The following is an 18,858-nucleotide window of genomic DNA, read 5'->3' as shown; positions in this document are numbered from 1 at the left end:
TTCGAAGAACTTGCCAAGAAAACTATGATGGGTCATTGACACGGTAAAATATCTACCTTTTGTGCTCATATTGACAAAAGTACTCGTAATAATAGACGAAGAATAGGTATGAGAGTTGTAGGATTTTATGTTTTTGTCGGTTTGTTAACAGACATTGTCGAGTGTACATTGAACAAATTACGTTTACTTATCACGTTCGTAAGTCAGCATTGTTTGAGATTAGGTAATCGCACTCCCCACTGCGACCGTATCGCTGTTTTCGCAAACCATTGCTTCACATAGTCTCCAGCTGACTCTTTAACATACTTTTCTATCTATTTTATCAATAACTCCTCTAAACAATTTAATATAAGACTTTGGGCATACCGCGAACCGTCATAGATTACGACTAGAAAATTTTTTTAAATCAAATCAAATCAAAATTACTTTATTATATGAATGTCAAATAAAAATATTTTTTCTTATTAAATCTACTGCTACTTCGTTAAGGGTTGAACTAATGTGAAGAAGTAACAAGAAACTTATTGCCACTCTTTTAAATCAATATTTACATTTTACATACACATTTACATTTTAATTGTTTTACAAATCATTTCAATTACAATATATTATGTACCTAACATACATACTTACGACTATACGACTTTAAGGCATGGACATTTTTTGAGTTAAGTATGTTCGAACCAAACTAAATACAAAAAAGTGTGTCTTTTTTTGCCCCTATTTCTATTACTTTAATGTTTTTTTTGTTGTACATAGTTTTTAGTTTTTTGTTTGTAAAACCAAGTTAAATCCGGTTTTGAGTAAACAATTGCAAACAAAGTTGAAACTTAGGATGACTGCGCGCGTTTCTTAAACTTATTTGACTTTTTTATTTTAATTGGCACTTCCTCGGTTTACTTGTTCATTTAATGTCCGTGGTTGATCACTTAGGTGATTGAAATTATAACTAACAGAATCCACATTCCAAATTCAAATCAATTTTCTTGTAATCATATCACAGGATTTAAAATCACTTATTGAACGTCAGTAAAAACTACCTGCCCATTCGAAATAGTGCGCCTCAGACCTGAGAAGACCGCGCGCAAGAATCTCATCGGGCTTTTTTTTATAAAAGTTTGGATTTCAATATACCTAATATTATTCAATTAAAATTTATAATTAAATAGCCCGTGTGTGTTCGCTCCATTCCCAGTCTGTGGTATCTTTAAGAAAATCATTTATGTTATTACCTATTATTATTTAATACCTTTCCGACACAGACGTTTTCTAACAATTCTCTTAAATTTCGTAATACGTTAGTTTTGTACATTTTCTGGGATCATGTTGTAAAAGCATATACAACGCCCAATAAAAGTCTTACTAACTCGACTTAACCGAGTAGTAGGCATAACAAGTTTATGTTTGTTCCCCTTTGTCCACTAAGATCCATTGATGGATCTTTTTCCACTTTTATGTCCACTTTGATCGATTAATCAAGACATTGTTGTACATAGTGGATTTTTAAGCACAAATGATTGCAAAGAATCCATTATTAGGATATAATACACCAACCTAGTGTTCATTGATAGTGTTTCTATTATAATTGTCAAAGTTTATAGCAAATTCCTTAATGTGCTAATGAACATACAGAACATAACAATAATATATTGAAATCGGGTCTCTTACCAGATAAACGAGGCCCTTTGAAGATGAAGGATCTTTAAATTTCAGTCATGAATGGGCCAGTATTGGATCACTTAATGGCGAGTGATCGCATCAGCTCACTATGTCAATAATAATATGCTAATGTAAAGTAAAGTAAGCATTTATTCATGACAAACAAAGAGAATTTAAACTGATGACGAACTGCAATAAACTTGTTGACAGAGCCATAGACAACACGGATCCTTTTGTTGTAGGTCTTATAATATTAGAAAAAAATAGAAAAAAGAGATTGAATATTAATTTTTATTTGATGATATAATTTAATTGAAATATAATGATCATGTAGCACATCATTGCCACATCCTTTCATGAAATTAATTTTAGCTTTGTTACAATTTTGGCATTACTTTCAAATTTAAATTATGATTGAGATTTCTATTTTGTGAGAAACTATGGAATACGCAATAAATCATGTTTAGATTATGCAAGATGGTTTAACGTCGTTGTCAATTCAATATTTACAGTTCATTCATATATAATCCAATAAAAGAACATACACCCGGTTGAAATAGATTACGTAATGCATTGCTCGTTATGCAGACACGTATTCCACTCGAGAACATCAAAATATTTTTATCATTTTCTAATGAAAGTTTCGTTTTCAAAATCTAAAGGTTTTCACTTAACAAATGGGAAACACTCTCGTCTAAATAACTATTAAACAATGTTTTATTGTACAATATTACATTGTAACCATATTTTTATGAAAAAATGAATCCTCAGGCATTTTTCGAATGGGTGGTAAATTTTGACTTTCAATAAGTGATATCATATTCAATATTATAGTATTATGTATTATCAAATCTTGCGTTAATGTTATCACAAAAAGAAGCCTGATTAAAACTATAGAATTTCATAAATATTTGTACAGAGAATCGATCAGGATGTATCTTAAATTTAAGGTCGTCTGCTATCCGGCTCGTGAGGTCACCGCAAGCCACGTGACGCTCAGCCAATGGTGTCACTGTTTTTTACTGTTTTCATCTATAATGGTATATGTATAAACACTACATCATAATCTTGATGTGGTATTATAATAACAGGAACACCCGCCTTCGATTTTTCCTGCGAACTAATTCTAACGGCCTTACAAATAAAATCGGTATGTATAAAGTTAATTAAACCTGAGAATAAGCCAAGAATATGCATTCTTTTACAAATAGACATTTTGCTTACGATTGGATTATCCAACGTTTCTTTGCAAGGCTGCTGCATTTGGAAATCTTCAGAATTATCATCATACAGTGTTGTCAGCGATATAGTCAACATTTTGCTTATTCTTGGTTTATTATCAGGTATAACTTTATGCGGTGTTTATTTGTAAGACAGTAAGTGTTGAAATGATGTATGTAGGAAGTACACTTGTCCTATACTTCCAATACTTCTTCCAATCAGATCATTTATTTAAGTCTGAGTAGTCTGACCTGATATCAGTACATCCCCAATCACATAACGAAATATACGCCTAGGGTTTTACATTTTTCATTCCCGGAAACGTCCCAAAACAACTACATTCTCTCTATAATTTTGTGCTAAATACATCCATGGAATCCATGTTAAGCCACCACATGAACTTTATCTTATTTCAAATCTAATAAATACAAGACCGTATTTAGTCGTACAACTAAAGTTTATATGATATAAATTATGCAATAGAGTGCGAACATATGCCCTAGTTAGGCATGACCAAGCCCTTGAACCTCTAACCAAGTCAGTCGTTCAAGGATCTGGCCCAACAGTTCATGTCAATAACCTACACATTAATTATTTTTCACTTGCTATATTATGGCGATTTGGCGCACTGGCTACTTTGGAGTGGCACGAGATTTCAGATTGAAATTTTATTCACATGATAATCAGAACATTCTAGATTTAAAAAATGCACAAAATTGGATACTTTTATTTCTAATTTTTTTATTATTTGGCTTAAAAGTACAGATGGATACATTAAAAATGAGATAGGAAGCAACAAATCTTAAATATTTTATTTGTCTGGATAGACTCAAAAGCCTTGAAAGCGTCGAAAAGAATAGCGGCAAACTAGTAGCCTCTACTTTCAGCAACACACGCACACTAAAATAAAGTGACTGATTTTTCGCGAGTGTAAGACGTAGCTGTTATGCACAGTAAAATAATAAACCTGGCATGTTGTTATGCGTTGACAAACAGCAATAATCTCTATCTAGACGTATAAATTATTTAAGCAACAATGAATGCTTTCACAGTTTGTTGAGTCTAAGACCCTAGAGTTCTACTCAAAGGCATAAATGACCGAATTAATTGATTACAAAGGTAAATAAATCGAATAAATAAATATATATTAACATACAAATTTTTTAATTGTTATTTACCAATTCCTTATTCCATACTTTAACCCTATATACCATAATATAGCATGCGATTCTTTTAGGTATCTATATATTAAATATAAAAAATACATATCAAATCAAAAACAATATATTGTTATATTTGAATAAATTTTTGATACATATCTAGAAGATTCAAATTTAAAAATAATATTATAACTTAATATTATATCAGGCACACCCCTTAAAACGCTTTGACGAGTATAGATTAAAAATAAGCATTTAAAAACAAAGAATATCCCAATTAACTGTGATAACACGACTGCGATGTCATTGACATCTAGAAAGTTAGACGTAACAACCGGTATCGATATGTCAGATGTCATAAGAGATGTCAGATAAAAATGAAAGCCACTGGAGCTTATAACTTGTAATTATGTATTTGGTAAATGATGGTTACGTAGACTTACGAACTTATTGCGCTTTTGATTTACCATTTATTGAAATCTTTGCTTGTTCAGTCTTAAACCTGGAATTACGACAAGATATAATCCAAACCACACAAACAAACAAATACATTGAGTAATCAATCATTCAATTTGAATGAGTGATTTAAGAATTATGACTAGTCAAAGTTTCTTAATTTTGCCAATCACTGACTGATTGAATGACCGATCATCAAAAGTCTAAGGCACTTCTAGCAGACACAGGAGCTTCAAATTTAGAATAGGAATAGAAATAACTAAAACATTTTGCAACTTCGGTTCAGCTGTCTAGATATACTAACTGCATAAATAACTTTGTAATATATTTATGTATGAGATTACAAAGTTATTTATACCTTCGGTATCACAAATCTGGGCGGCTTACGTCTAATTAATATCAGCTGTGGAACTATTAAGTCTAAGAAGCATTTACCGTCCAGATGTGAAACATTGTAACATCAACGCCTCCGAGAAAAACTCATAGAGACAGGGAGTGGACTTTGATAAAACTGTAGCTGAAGCTCTGAAAGTAGTACCGTGAAAGAGGAATTAACTAACCTACAAAAATAAGAAAGCTCATAAGACAGACATTGGGCCTTAGGAAAGTCCTATTGTTGGTATTACTATCCTAATATAGTAAGAAGTACTTTGAAGGTACCGGAAAGGAAAAAAGTAGGATTATCAACAAATAGAAATGAGATGCTATCAAAAACATAACCTATAAAAATCAAGTGCGTAACTCAGTTCTTCTATCGTAAAAAGTTGTGAGATCCATGTAATACCAAGTCGGTCAATTTTTATTTTAGTCCCTACGTAAGGGTCCTTGTGTCTTAAGTTATTAAATTATAAGCTAATTTAACAACATCTTATAGTGCCCATATCAATATTGAAAATATATTATGTTTAAAATGATTGTTGCTAGACAACAATTTTGCTGGAAATAGATGCTGCTAGCAGCAAACAGTAAGTATCAAATTACTTTATTTTGACTGAATGGAAATCAAATGAAACGTTAACACTAAATGATAAGTGCCTACATATATTTTTTATTTTATTTTATTACAATTCAGCATTGAAAAATATATACAGCTTGAAATTTTAGCCCTTCTACGATCTACAACTATTTTCGTACCGCAATTTTAATATTATTCTGTTCCATCCACAAATCCGCTATAGGGTTACAAGATGCAAATCGAATACAATAATTATAGTACGATATATTTGCTAGGTCTGAGAATCGGTTGCATCTATTTTTTTAAATTTTTTAAACTTTATATGGCAATACAACGTTTTCTGGGTCAGCTAGTAATATATAAAAAATGAACGGATTTTAATGGGGATTACTTCATGGAGTGCAGTTAAGTTTTGATTTCGATTTGGAACCGATAATAATTTTTATTTTCAGTACTTGTTTTATACGTACATATTTTCGGCTTGACAGTTCTGCTGTGAAACAATTTCATTATAACAACAGGGAGCATATTTTATGAAATAATTCTTGATGTTATGAAATATTATTGACAAATTCATAGAAAAGCAGTATTTTATTTATTTTGTACAGAACAACGGCTATCGGGTCAGCTAGTTAACTTATATACACATTTCACTAATATACACTTGCGTCTGCCGCCTTGTCAATTATCATGGCTGCCCGGAAGAGATCGCTCGATAAGACCGCCTTATTTGTACATTTTGTCCATTACATTATTGTAATGTTTCTTTGTTACGTATAAGTTTTCTTTGTATTTATATGTTATTAGTAAAATTTATAAGTCTTAAACGTGGATGCTATAAGCAGGAAAAATACTATTCCTACATATAGCGATATAGTATGGTAAATTATAATTTCGTAGAATTCGACGAAAGGAATATTCCCAGGTGGAAATTTCTATGGAATATCTTTTCATTTAAAAATTGTCACGTTGTTTATCCAGCTGCCATGAACATCTAAGCTACCTACTGGTCCAAATTAAATTTTGCACACCTTTCAGTTTCCAACTTGAGAGATGGGATAGTATTTTTTCCTTTTACCGTGCGCAAAGTTCGATATTGCGCATACATTGCGTTCGCAAAGTACTACTTTCCCACACGTTGACAAGAGCGTGCGGGAATTTAGCTGAGCGTGCGGGAATGTGGTGGGCGTGCGGGAATATTTGAAAATAATTATAGTGGTCCAACTTTGCGCAACTTAACAGGAAAAATAGTATACGATACTCGTGCGCACGTAGGTCGTCCTGCACTCGCCTCGCTCGTGCGGGAACGACCTACTTTGCGCACTTGTATCGTAATGTACTAATTTCGATTCATGACCCTAAATATTTTTTATATTGAAATGTTAATTCTGTGTGAATGTATGAACTCTATGGCATAAATTTTTGATGCAAAGTTTGATAGTTCCTTTATAATATCACTACAAGAACAGGGAAAAATGTAATAAATATTGTAATAATTGTAGAATTATACTTACGTAAACTTCTACAAACAGACTTAACAATGATATATGAAATTTTGTGTACATTCATTTGTTTAGGTAAAGTGAACCGCACCGGCTAGTATATATGTATATATATATGGATTCAAACTAGATTAATAGATTAACATGTGTACACTTTTATAATAAAGTATCAGCCACTTTTCAGGCATTATCTATAAATAAATTGAATTGTTTTATTAAAAAATGGCTCTGTCGTAAGTCCTACTACTCCGCAACTGAATATTTAAGTGATCGGACAGCCTGGGACTAGATTACGATTATTTTATAGCAACAGCAATGGCAGTACAATATTGTATATTTTATTAAAAAGAGCGCAAATAAAAGAATGCTTGGAGAGTTTCTTTCGCCGCTTCTTCCCTCTCAGAGCGACATCAAAAAGAATTCTAAAGGAATCAATTTTGAGAAAATAAATGCCTTTTATTGTTTTTAAAACAGACGGAAGCGAGTGACCCGTGACATTTAGGTTACTTTTTCTCTGTTCATTGAGAAGCATTTCGATAGCTGCGATTATCGCAACCTCGTGATGTTGCTTCAGTAAAATGTTACTTCCTGACTGACACCGGTCACGTGGTAAAAGGTGATCTTGTTGTAACCGGTAATGCGGTGGAACCATAACTTAATCTCTTGCAACAGAACTAGCTTCAGTTAAAGCGACCAGCTACCAAGTATCAACCGCATAAAGCTATTGTGTTGTTTCTTATATTCTGTCTTTGTTTTGCTAGAAATAGCAGAGAATAATAACATACTTATAAAACGTGTATATTAAAACAGGTTATGAATTCATTGTTGTATAAACGAATTATGTTTCGAGGATGTATTTTGAATTGCAGCAGTGTCGCCGCTTCCAACCCAATATACTATCTACAGATAAAGATAAATTACTTCCTTTTACTGTCAGTTATTAGCTGTCAATAATCTGAAGCTGTCCCAATATACCCGATAAGTCATTCTTATTGCCTTATATTGGGACGCGTGAATTGCAATTTTCATACAAACTTCTATCGCTGGTAAGCTATACGTCGTGCCATTGACAGACAGCGTGTACGGATAAAGTGAGTTACCATCGATAAGTTTATTGGGACAGAAAAGTCAACGATAGTTACGATTTTTATCTCAAATAAGAGATAGTTTGAATATTGGGGACAGCCCTAAGATTGTTAAGAATCCAGATTGTCCGTCATTTGTCTATCGATCCTAAATCTACATTTCAATGCGATAAAATTTCCAAATTATTGTAATAAAAAAATGTTTGTATGTCTGTAATATTCAATTTAATTTAAATAGCAATCTAAAAACTTTAATTCGTCATCCCAGAGATAGATTGAAAAAAGAGATCACCGATACCTTCTATAGATCGATCGTAAATGATAAAAACAGGAGATGGATTTGAAATAATAATTTCGAATTTATCGTAAATTTGAGGATTGCAATTCAATTAAGATATCATAGAAGTCAATAGGGACGAGTGGAAATAAACAATCCGCAATTTTATCGAACGATGTTTTTTAATACTTTTGCGACAAAATTTCATTTTCGGAAATCACTTTTAGAACAAAAAATTTCAAGTTTTAATCTTAGATAATTTATACGTCTAGATAGTCTCTTTCTGTTTAAATACTTGACTTGTGCGTGACAAGCTGCATATTACACTCGCGATTTGTATGAGGTTTGTGTTAGTGCACGTGCAATACTCAAAAATTTTTTTTTCACGTTTTCACAGCTGTCATAGTCTGTCTAGACGTAGTATTTTTTTTTTTCAAGGACATGTGGCAGGGCTACGGCTTCTATACAATCAGCCAATTCAATGACAATAATTTATAGGAAGATAATTTACTTTCCTTGTAATTACCGCAGCTAAATGTCTTTGACTAGATCGCAATCATTTACAAACAATTAATGTTAATTTAACCGGTGAGCATTATTTATTTTAACTAAAGATTCTTGTAATGGTCACGGCTATGTTAATTCATGTTGATATTATAAATATAAGTGACTAAAATTTAATATTATTAAAATATTAATATTGGTAATAAAGAGATAAAAGTACTTATTCAGATACTATATGTTTCAATATTTCCATTGTCAATGCGTAATGAAAATTCGATTAGTGCCCCAAGTACCAAAGAGATTTCGATTTTATAATTCACTAGCTGACCTGGCAAACGTTGTTTTGCCATATAAATTATATATGTAAACCTTCCTTGAGCTTCAATCGGTCGAATAGTTTAGGAGTTATTAGGGAACATACAAAAATACATTCTCTTTTATGTGTATATATATAGATGTATACGATAATTCTAAGGTCTTATGGTAAAGGAAAACATCATGAGGAAACCTATACAAATCTGCGAATAGATATTTGTGTCAAGTTAATCAACTCGCCCTGTGTCAGCGTAATTAACTAGAAAGTACAGGCTTAAAAAGTGTATGAACCTAGGGATATTTTTCGCATTCCTATTGTTAACGCCGTGTTTCGGAAAATAGTCACTGAATACCTACCTACCAACGTCTGTCATGAAGAATAAGAGGATATATAGAAGCTCATTCGATAATAATGTGATGTAACTTAAAACTGTACTTACAATAGGTATGTCATATAATTACATGTAGTACCTTAAAGTGTGAACCAACAATACTGGCAGCATGTTCGATGGCTAGGATTAAGTAATTCCCTCCCAAATAAATAAATAAAAACAATCTTCAGGACTTTATACTCCACGGGCACGTATCTTGACAACAAACGGCACAAAAATCTAAGACTCAATGCCGACATCATATCATCATCATCAGTCGAAAGACGTCCACTGCTGGGACAAAGGCCTCACCCATAGATCGCCATAAAGATCAGTCTTGCGCTGCCCTCATCCAACGTACTCCGGCCGATGATCTTGACTAGATCAGGGGTTAACTGACAATGCGTCTTCCGGTACATGGTCGCTTCATTTTCGCGACCATCTTGGCTATGTCAATGACATTGGTTCTCCAACGGATCTACTCATTTCTGAATCGATCTTGAAGGGAAATTCCGATTATTTCGCCATTTCTATTGCTCTCTGAGAGACCATAGCTTTCTCATTAGGCCCATAATATGTGACCACGTCTGTGCACCGTAAGTCATCACTGGCAACACACATGCCGACACATTTGTGACATTTGCTGTTATCGACAATCGACACAGAGGCCCCAACACTAAATGAAGTAGACATGAAAAGGAGCCAGTGTTTACCACAAATTCCGTTCCACACGATTGTCTTCCCCAGAGTGCAAGCTATACTATCAGGACTAGTGCCATCGCAACAAGCAATACCATTTGGCTCTAAAGTAGCAGGTATATTAATGCAGATGAGTTCATTGGCGTTAGCGTGACGACCGAATAGATTACTTGTTTTTCCTCAATATATTTATATTTAACAGACAATTCTTGTTGCAGTTTATGTCGAAGTTTCCTATTTCTGACATTGTTGATGTCAGCAATAGCAGAGAAGAACAGGATAGAAGACACCAATGTTCAAACAGTTCCGAGCGATTTAAGACGTGTTGTCAGCGAAGCAGTGGCGATCGAAAGAAGATTTCTACAAGGCGGCACGGTTGAGTACGTATACTAATTATATATATTCTGTGCGATTTACTTGATAACATTTTATTATTATATTTTATTTATTTTGGCGCTAATGCTAGATGATGACATCACTTACATCGCCAATTACACTATACAATCGATATTTTTTTGAGACTTCATTCATTTCCGGTTCGTGAGCCTCTTGTCCAATGCTCTTATATAAAAAATTTAAATTCCTTATTAAAAAAGTTATGAGCGCAATGCCGCTCACAATATTCGGAAAGAAGAATCCTAAACTGTATTGTAATGGGCAATGAAATCCTAATGAGAACATTAGCCTTGCGTATGCATTTTGCAAGTAAAAGAGACATGAATATTGTGAAAATTACTTCAAATTTTTCCCTTTCTAAGACAGGTACTATAATTTTATGCAATGATAGAATTGATATATGAGGTATTGCAAAACAGGAGTTGCGGGTACCATTAAATAAAAGTGACTCAACAAACTTATAATTACAGGCAAAACTGTTCATCTGAGGAAGATGAAGTCAGCAATACTCCATGCCCCCCAAGCAAGTACAGAAGTGCGAGTGGAGAGTGCAACAACGTCCGCCATAGACCATGGGGCAGACGAGGGGACGTGTTCATAAGACTGCTGACACCCAACTACGCTGATGGTACGATTGATAATTGTATATACATTTGTAATGTGTATCAGAAAGCGAATTTTTAATCATTATTATTTCATCCAACTGTATTGACCAATCTCATGGTTTTAAATTTAAAATAATCCAATTTCAATACTTAATATTTTTATCGTAAGACTTCTACTATGATATGGTATAGCTCTACGCCTCTTGAAGTAATAATAGGTCTTGACGATGTAATTTAAATTTCGGCACAGTAAGGGCACACTTTCCCTAGCTAGCAACCTCAATTTCCATATCTCATTTTTAGGTATGGGGATTTGATGATAAGCGCGCTTGCGCAAGCAGGAATATATTAATAACATAGCATATAACCTCGGGTTTAAGTATTTTTCGACCCCAAATATAGATTTAAAATAATGGTAATTTGGCGCCGCAAATTCCGCCATCCTTTACTTGCGTCCATTTTGCATGCGTGTGTTACTCCAACAAGCCCCGCTCTTTCTAGAAGTTCAGTCCTGGGATTTGCAGACATCTCGGACCGATCTTATAATTAGCAAGTATTTTGCCCGTTGGTTAGTTACTCCTGTACACTTCAGGATTATGTGAGTGACCGTTTCATTCTCATTTGTGTCTATATTTTGCATTACGAATTTAAATCACACTTCACCAGTTTTTATTCTGATTAAAAATATAAGTATTATACCTTCGCTCTTGTTTAAAGGAGTGTCTCAACCGCGAACAAGTCCTCATCTACCGGAGGCATCGCTTGTCATCCAAGCTGTGTCGCAGTTAACAGAAGACAACCAAAATGACTATGTGACGAGCATGCTGGCTGCATGGGGACAGCTCCTAATGGATGATCTTGTTGCCACCTCTAATGGAAATAAGGTGAGCTATTCGGTTATTACGAGTTTCATTATAGATCAAACATCCTTTCTCTGGTATCAGTCACGGATTAACTATGTAGCAATTGCTACAGGCCCCGCGTAAAACTGGGCCCCGGATAACCAACTCCACCTAAGCGTTCTTTGATTGAAATGTTGAAAAATTCTTGGAATATACTACATACTAATTATGATACGAATCCTATCACCTATCGCTACAATAGACAACCAAATCCTTATTCTGTCATATCCCAGTTTAGCCGAAGATAAGTCTGAGATCAAGCAATCCCTCTCAAGTCGTCATCTTCAAAATGTAAAAAAAATATAAATTATAGTCCAATAATACTAGTGATTGACCTAGCAACTTTTACAAATTTTTATTAAATATTTATATATTACCTAGAGTAATTTATTATTATTATTATTATTTGAAGAGGGTGGCTATTTCCTGGTCCTAAAAGGTTCCTAGTAACACCGCGTACAGAATTGGACTATTGTGTTCGCCACTAAAGCATACTAAAGCTCATCGTCAAGCCCTGCCGCCTTTACGAACCGCAGTAGTTCCCTGACGCGAGTGTTGCAAACACTATCTGGTGGTACGAAGTAGTTACCAAAGATTGTGTTACGCTTATGCATTAGTGGGCCGCAGTCGCAGAGTAGATGAATAGGTGTTTCATCATCCTCAAGGCAGAACCTGCAAGCTTTGTCGCTTCTGATGCCGACCACACTGGTACTGTTGAATGCCCTTATCAGTGCTTTAGAGTGGTTTAAACCTGAAGAGTTGTTCCAGCGTTTAAGTGCTTCTTGTTTAAAATATATAGTATAGTATAATAAGTATATATAAGTATAGTAATTTACTTGACTATGAAAATCTATACTTGTCTATAAATAATAAACTAAACGACCTAAGACCTCAACAGAATTTACTAAGGGCCCCGCGTATGCTTAATCTGGCCCTGACATTACAATTTGATCCAAAATTATAACTGTAGGTACGATATCCGCCTTAAAAGGGCGAAGACGTTTTTGATGGGAAATCCTGGCCTCAAGGCACTTCGACTTAGAAACTGCCACAGGCTGTATGTCTTTCTTGTTCGTACCTATTTCAGTGTGAAATAAGCTAATTTTGAAAAAGAGCAAAGAATTTAAATTGAAGTAGATGGCAATATTCATAAGATACATACATACATACACGTAGGTATACGAAAGCTGTTCACTGTTCAACAAATGCCCCTTTTACTTTTTCTCATTATAATAATAAAAAGATTAAGCAAACTTTATTTATGTTCTTTATTTCATACGTAAGTGTAATCCCTAATTTTAAATACTTTAATTAAATGTTAGAACCCTCGGAAATATTCAATATAATGTATTATTGGTAATTACGGTGTCATCATAAATTACTCGCTTAATTCGTTACGAGATGTTCTAAACGCTTCACACAATGCGCGCGATTCCCGGCGTGTCTTTTATTGTTAGCGTCACTAAAGATGTAGTCACAATGGCCACTTGCGTCTACTAGATAATATCGTATCCTGAACTTTAGCCGACTCTCTTAAATTTTACATGGCAGTAATAAAGGCGTTCATTAAAAAAATGAGAAAGTGTATATTGCCGGTAACTTTTTATGAAATATTTTTTTTTTTTGATATAGTCGCCCTTTAGCATCATACACTTGAAATAATTTTTTCTAAACCAAAATTTCCTTTTTTTAATAAACTCTTCATCCTGCACACAAAAATGGCTTTACTGCAGTGACGAGAGACCGTACTTCTGAACACAATAGATATTGTTATTATTTGTTTTGTTTTAATCTGACAGTATTTAACTAATTAATGTTTACTTAATTGTTTTTCAGCCAGTACGTTTTCAGTTCCAAAGAGTTGGCACCTCAGTTTTTATTGAATTGTCTTCGTATTTCGCCAAAACGATGACTGTCTGTAGTTGTCGTTAATCTATTAAGTGACAGCTCGTTCCTGTAATATATTTCGGACATTTAAGAGGCAACTGGGAGCACACTTTTCGGTAGTTGAAGTTCAAGAGTAGTTGCAGTCATTCCTTTATTAATTTAAAAACTGGCAAAGCTTTTGCAGTTCATTTATTCTTTACTTGTTGACCCGGCAGACTTTGTTCTGTTCAAAATGAAAAAACTGAAATGAAAGAAATGAAACAAAAACGTATTTCTGAATGGTCTTTATATTATGTACTACCCTTTTAAACCTCCTTGTGAGTAAAATTTAGTTAAATCCATTATTAGCTAGCCTCTACTCGACGGTATTCAGAATCATTGTAAAAAAAAGGTAAGTAAATTAAAATTTTCCCGCTAACCTTTGTCCAGTAAAATTCCAATAATACTAAAACTAGTCTGTAAAAGTAGCAGTAATTAATTCAAAACGATGAAAAATTTTATGTATTATCAATATTGTAAATCAGTTCATGTGACCACGTCTTAAGTCGATACCCAACGGTGTGAACCATGTGAAGGACAAACACTTATCACGTGATGCGGATTCATGGCCCATGGTCTTGAGAGTACACGCAAAATATTCTTATATAAGTCTACTAAAACAAATAAGGCTAAAACTGGTTTGTAAATTAGATTGGGATTTGAATTATCATTGTACTTCGCCCACTCCATTAAATTTTGTATGCAATTCAAATTAATACTTTTTACTTTATTTCTAACAACTTTGCATCATAAAATATTGTACAGTAATTTATTATTTGTAGTTTAATTAATCTTTAACTGTCGTTGTCAGTAATTCATTCTCGTTTTATACTAAATTTAATTGAACAAATATTCTTTACTAAAGTAATTGTTAATAAGCGGTGTTTTGAATTTTTAAGACTATTTTATTTCTACTTTTGGTGACAATTATTTAACGAAATAAAAACAAACGAAATTTCAGAAAAATCCTAAATGTACAAGAGTATGTATAACTAGTTTGAAATCAGTAGTATTAACAGCAATGAATTTTTTTTTACATTCTTTCTAACATTCTGCAGTATATGTAAGCTACTTGAAAAATGTTGTAAATATGTCCTGTCCTATAAAGTATATGATGCTTTTACAACATGATCCCAGAAAATGTACAAAACAAACAAATTAAAATGAATTGTAAAAAAACGTTTGTGTGGTAAAGGTAACATAAATTACTTTATTAATGATACCACAGACTGGGAACGGAGCGAACGCCCTCAGGATTTTTAATTAAAATTTTACTGTACTATACTACATATTATATTATAACTAAATAAAGGAAAAAAAGTAAAGCTCGCTGGGTTTCTTACGCCCGTTCATCTCACGTCTGAGGCATACTATTTGGAATGGGTGGTAGTTTTAGGACGTTCATTAAATGATTATAAAAACCTATTTTGAATAAGATTATTTGAATTTGAATACAACATTTGGTCAATCACCACTAGGTGTGTTTTTTGCGTACCTATGGTGTGAAATAAAAATATTGTTAAGTTTAGTAAAACTACGAATACGTAAACACATTATTAATTATGATATAATTGGTCAATAACAAGTTGTGTAAGCTAGCAGGTCTTCAAATCAAGTTCGTGGGGTTACCATATGTAAGGTTACGTCAAAGTACTAAGTGAAAGCTATGACATAAGAGGTAGTTCCTCATTGCGACGAAACGACGCGCGTAGAAGGCGATGTACATCCTCAACACAACCGCACCCTTTGTCTGCATAGATTCGCAATTTCAATAAATTGGTTACTTTCGTATTAAGAATTCAAGGCATAAATATATATTACTTGTAATTTATTTCAACATATACATATACATTTCATTTGAAGCCAAGATAAATTAGATGTAGTCTACATTGGGAAGATAAATTCTAAACTTTAATAAAGTAGCTATGATTTGTTTAATAAAATCGAGTCACCAAACCCCCAAGGCCTATTGGCTGTTACTTGTAGCATCTGTAGAACTATTGCAAAAATCATTGACGTTAAATCAAATCAAATCAAAATAATTTATTTTATAGGTAAATCACATTACACTTCAAATATGTCATTGTTTTTCATACAGCTCATTCGGAAAGCAGATTTCCTTAGAGAAGAACGAGCAAGAAATACTAATGTTGCTCTTTTCAAGACAGATTAGGTTTAACAAGTACATATTTTTAATGCAACTTACAAATCATTTCAATTATAATGGCCTGTGTGTGATCTACTATCAGATGAACCCCATAGTCATTCTGATGCATAAAATAAAAATAAATAAAATTATAACCTTCATATTTGCCAATTCAATCACAATACATTATGTACATTGTTAAAGTAATTTTTGATGACCTTATAACAAAGAATAGCTTTGAACAATCATGATTCACAGCAAGGTTAAAAGCTCACACGTAAGCTGTTCACGTATTTACATGGGCGTTCCATCTATTGTTTAGTGAACCATATTAATATCAAATTTATTAGATACTAGCTGACCCAGCAAACGTTGTATTGCCGATATTAAATTCGCGATACAAAAGTAACTGTTGATCGTAGATGGGTGAAAATTTTAAGTTGTTTGTATTTTTTAAAGCTGACTCATAATCAAACAAATTAAAAAAAAAATAAAACGTGTGGACCATTCTTAACATTTAGGGGGATGAAAAATAGATGTTGTCCGATTCTGAGACCTACCCATACATCAACCCATATACTCAAATCAAATTTCATGAGAATCGGTCAAGCCGTTTCGGAAGAGTTCAAAGTTTGACACCATGACACGAGAATTTTATATATTAGGTAATAATATTATTTAAAGTGTGTTATTATTAGTTTACACAATATCTGACGTAGAGTTTCTTGATCACAATTTGTTACAATAATAATTATTTTATATATAATACATATGTATATATAGAAATAAATTGTGACTGAACTAACAAACTAACCGTATTTATATCGTTTCAGGTTTAATATTAATGTAAAGTGTTTAATTATTATTATTATTACATTAACTTAATTCACAACATATAACAAAGAGTTTAAGATCACAGTTTATTACTATAATAATTGTTTTATTTGTTACCATAGTAATTATTTTATTTATTACGAGGTATAGAAATAAATTGTGACCGAACTGGCTAACTGATGGCTTGCCCTATGCAAGATATAGAATCAAACGCATATTTTTAGGAAGTCTCGTAATAATATACGATCTTTTAAATTTGAACATGTGTTAGAAGAATATGTAAATGTGGGATATATATATATTCTGAATATGTAACGATAGGAATTACGTGGTTAATATACAAGTGCCGATTAGACTAAATAGGCTTAGTTTAGTATCTACCCAAAGCTGGAAGGGAAGAGAAATCAACTGGTCCCATGCTCCATAGCAATGTAGCCTTGGCTATAATAGAAAATATTTTTATAAGCAGTGGTCTGAATCTTGAGTGATGAGCGAAACTAATGCGTAGTTCGTATGAACATTGATATTGCATTACGCGTAACGCCTATTGTACGCTGAGTGTGAACTGCGCATGTTCTCCCCTCGCACACTCCGCTACTGAGACCCTATTACTATCACTTACGCGCATTTAAGTTCTTCGCTGAAGATTCTGTACCTATGTATAATTGAATCATTATTAATATAATATTTTACAGAAATGTGAAGGTTCCTCGTGTGACTACTCCAGATCAGCTCCAACTAGAAATTTGGACACCTGTACTTTTGGTAAGTATTCATAGAAATGCAACACAAAAAGTTTTGATAAAATTATCTCGTATAAATATATTATAAACTCATATAAACCACCGTTTTGTCTGATATATGATATAATATGTATGTTTCAACAAAACGAATTTGAGCTGTGAATCAATTTAGTCAATTAAAAGTTTAACAACCGTGAAAAAAATTACAGCTTCAAATTAATTATGAAGTATATTTAAGTATCTTATTATTTGTATGTTAAAGCGTCTTTTATCGTTTTGGGCTTCATATTTATTTAAACGTTATATAGTGTACCAGTGGGTGCGAGAGATGTCGCCCCATCTACACAGTGCTTGATTAACATTTAATTAAATTCCTAGAATCATTGATGTAAACATCACTCCCAATCGCCTATTAAAAGGTCGTCAAAAATACCCGAGCGGCGTTGTATATGCGTATACATATATACACAACTTATACAGATAATATTATAACATTCATTCAAATTAATACCTTATCTCGAGGCTATAATGTTCAAAGTATATTTATTGTTTATTCTCATGAATAGCTTATTGATTATGCTGCGAAATGTTTGACATGTTACATAAGTTACATCATTTCGTCGACGATGCATTTTGTTTTAGCAATTATATAAAGCAATTGAAATAAAATTATTTAGCAAAATGATTTTAAATTATCTTTTATTAGGGGGCTGTTATTTGGACAGTTTTTCACTGAACACTTTGTGATTGTGTGGCGTTGTATTCAAAGCGCGGTCAAAACCTACCTAATAGACACGTAGGCAGAGTTTTTTGAGCGTGTTTGTAAGTCTAGTTTTTTTTGTACGTTAAAGTGTTATGTACCGCATCTCTTTCTCTATTTGCAAATTTAAACAATCAAGAAACCACTCAAATGCGCACTTCAAATTTTATAAAAAAAAAAGTGGTTCAATGAACCATCGTTTTGATATACAAAACACATATAAATGATTGCGGTGTGGGTGTGTTTTTTATTCATATTCTGTTAATAAAAGTCATTGATTGTAATTATTTTTTGTTCTTATAAGGTCACGTAAATAGTTATGAGCTATAAGTTGGAACCAGC

The 18,858-nt window shown here is 33.0% G+C and overlaps 1 protein-coding gene across 1 annotated transcript in view; it reads left to right on the top strand.

The window, feature by feature from the left end:
• Nucleotides 1-18,858, top strand: part of LOC126979199 (peroxidasin homolog pxn-2) — a 57,833-nt gene that overhangs the window by 15,452 nt on the left and 23,523 nt on the right. The window contains exons 2-5 of the mRNA XM_050828446.1: nucleotides 10,423-10,584; nucleotides 11,071-11,228; nucleotides 11,923-12,089; nucleotides 17,709-17,778. Coding sequence (XP_050684403.1) covers nucleotides 10,423-10,584; nucleotides 11,071-11,228; nucleotides 11,923-12,089; nucleotides 17,709-17,778 — 557 coding nt within the window. The remainder of the gene's footprint in view (nucleotides 1-10,422; nucleotides 10,585-11,070; nucleotides 11,229-11,922; nucleotides 12,090-17,708; nucleotides 17,779-18,858) is intronic.

This window comes from Leptidea sinapis, chromosome Z, assembly GCF_905404315.1.
Source record: "Leptidea sinapis chromosome Z, ilLepSina1.1, whole genome shotgun sequence".
NCBI lineage: Eukaryota > Metazoa > Arthropoda > Insecta > Lepidoptera > Pieridae > Leptidea > Leptidea sinapis.
Note: the sequence above shows the minus strand (reverse complement) of the source record. Positions and strands in the feature narration are given on the sequence as shown.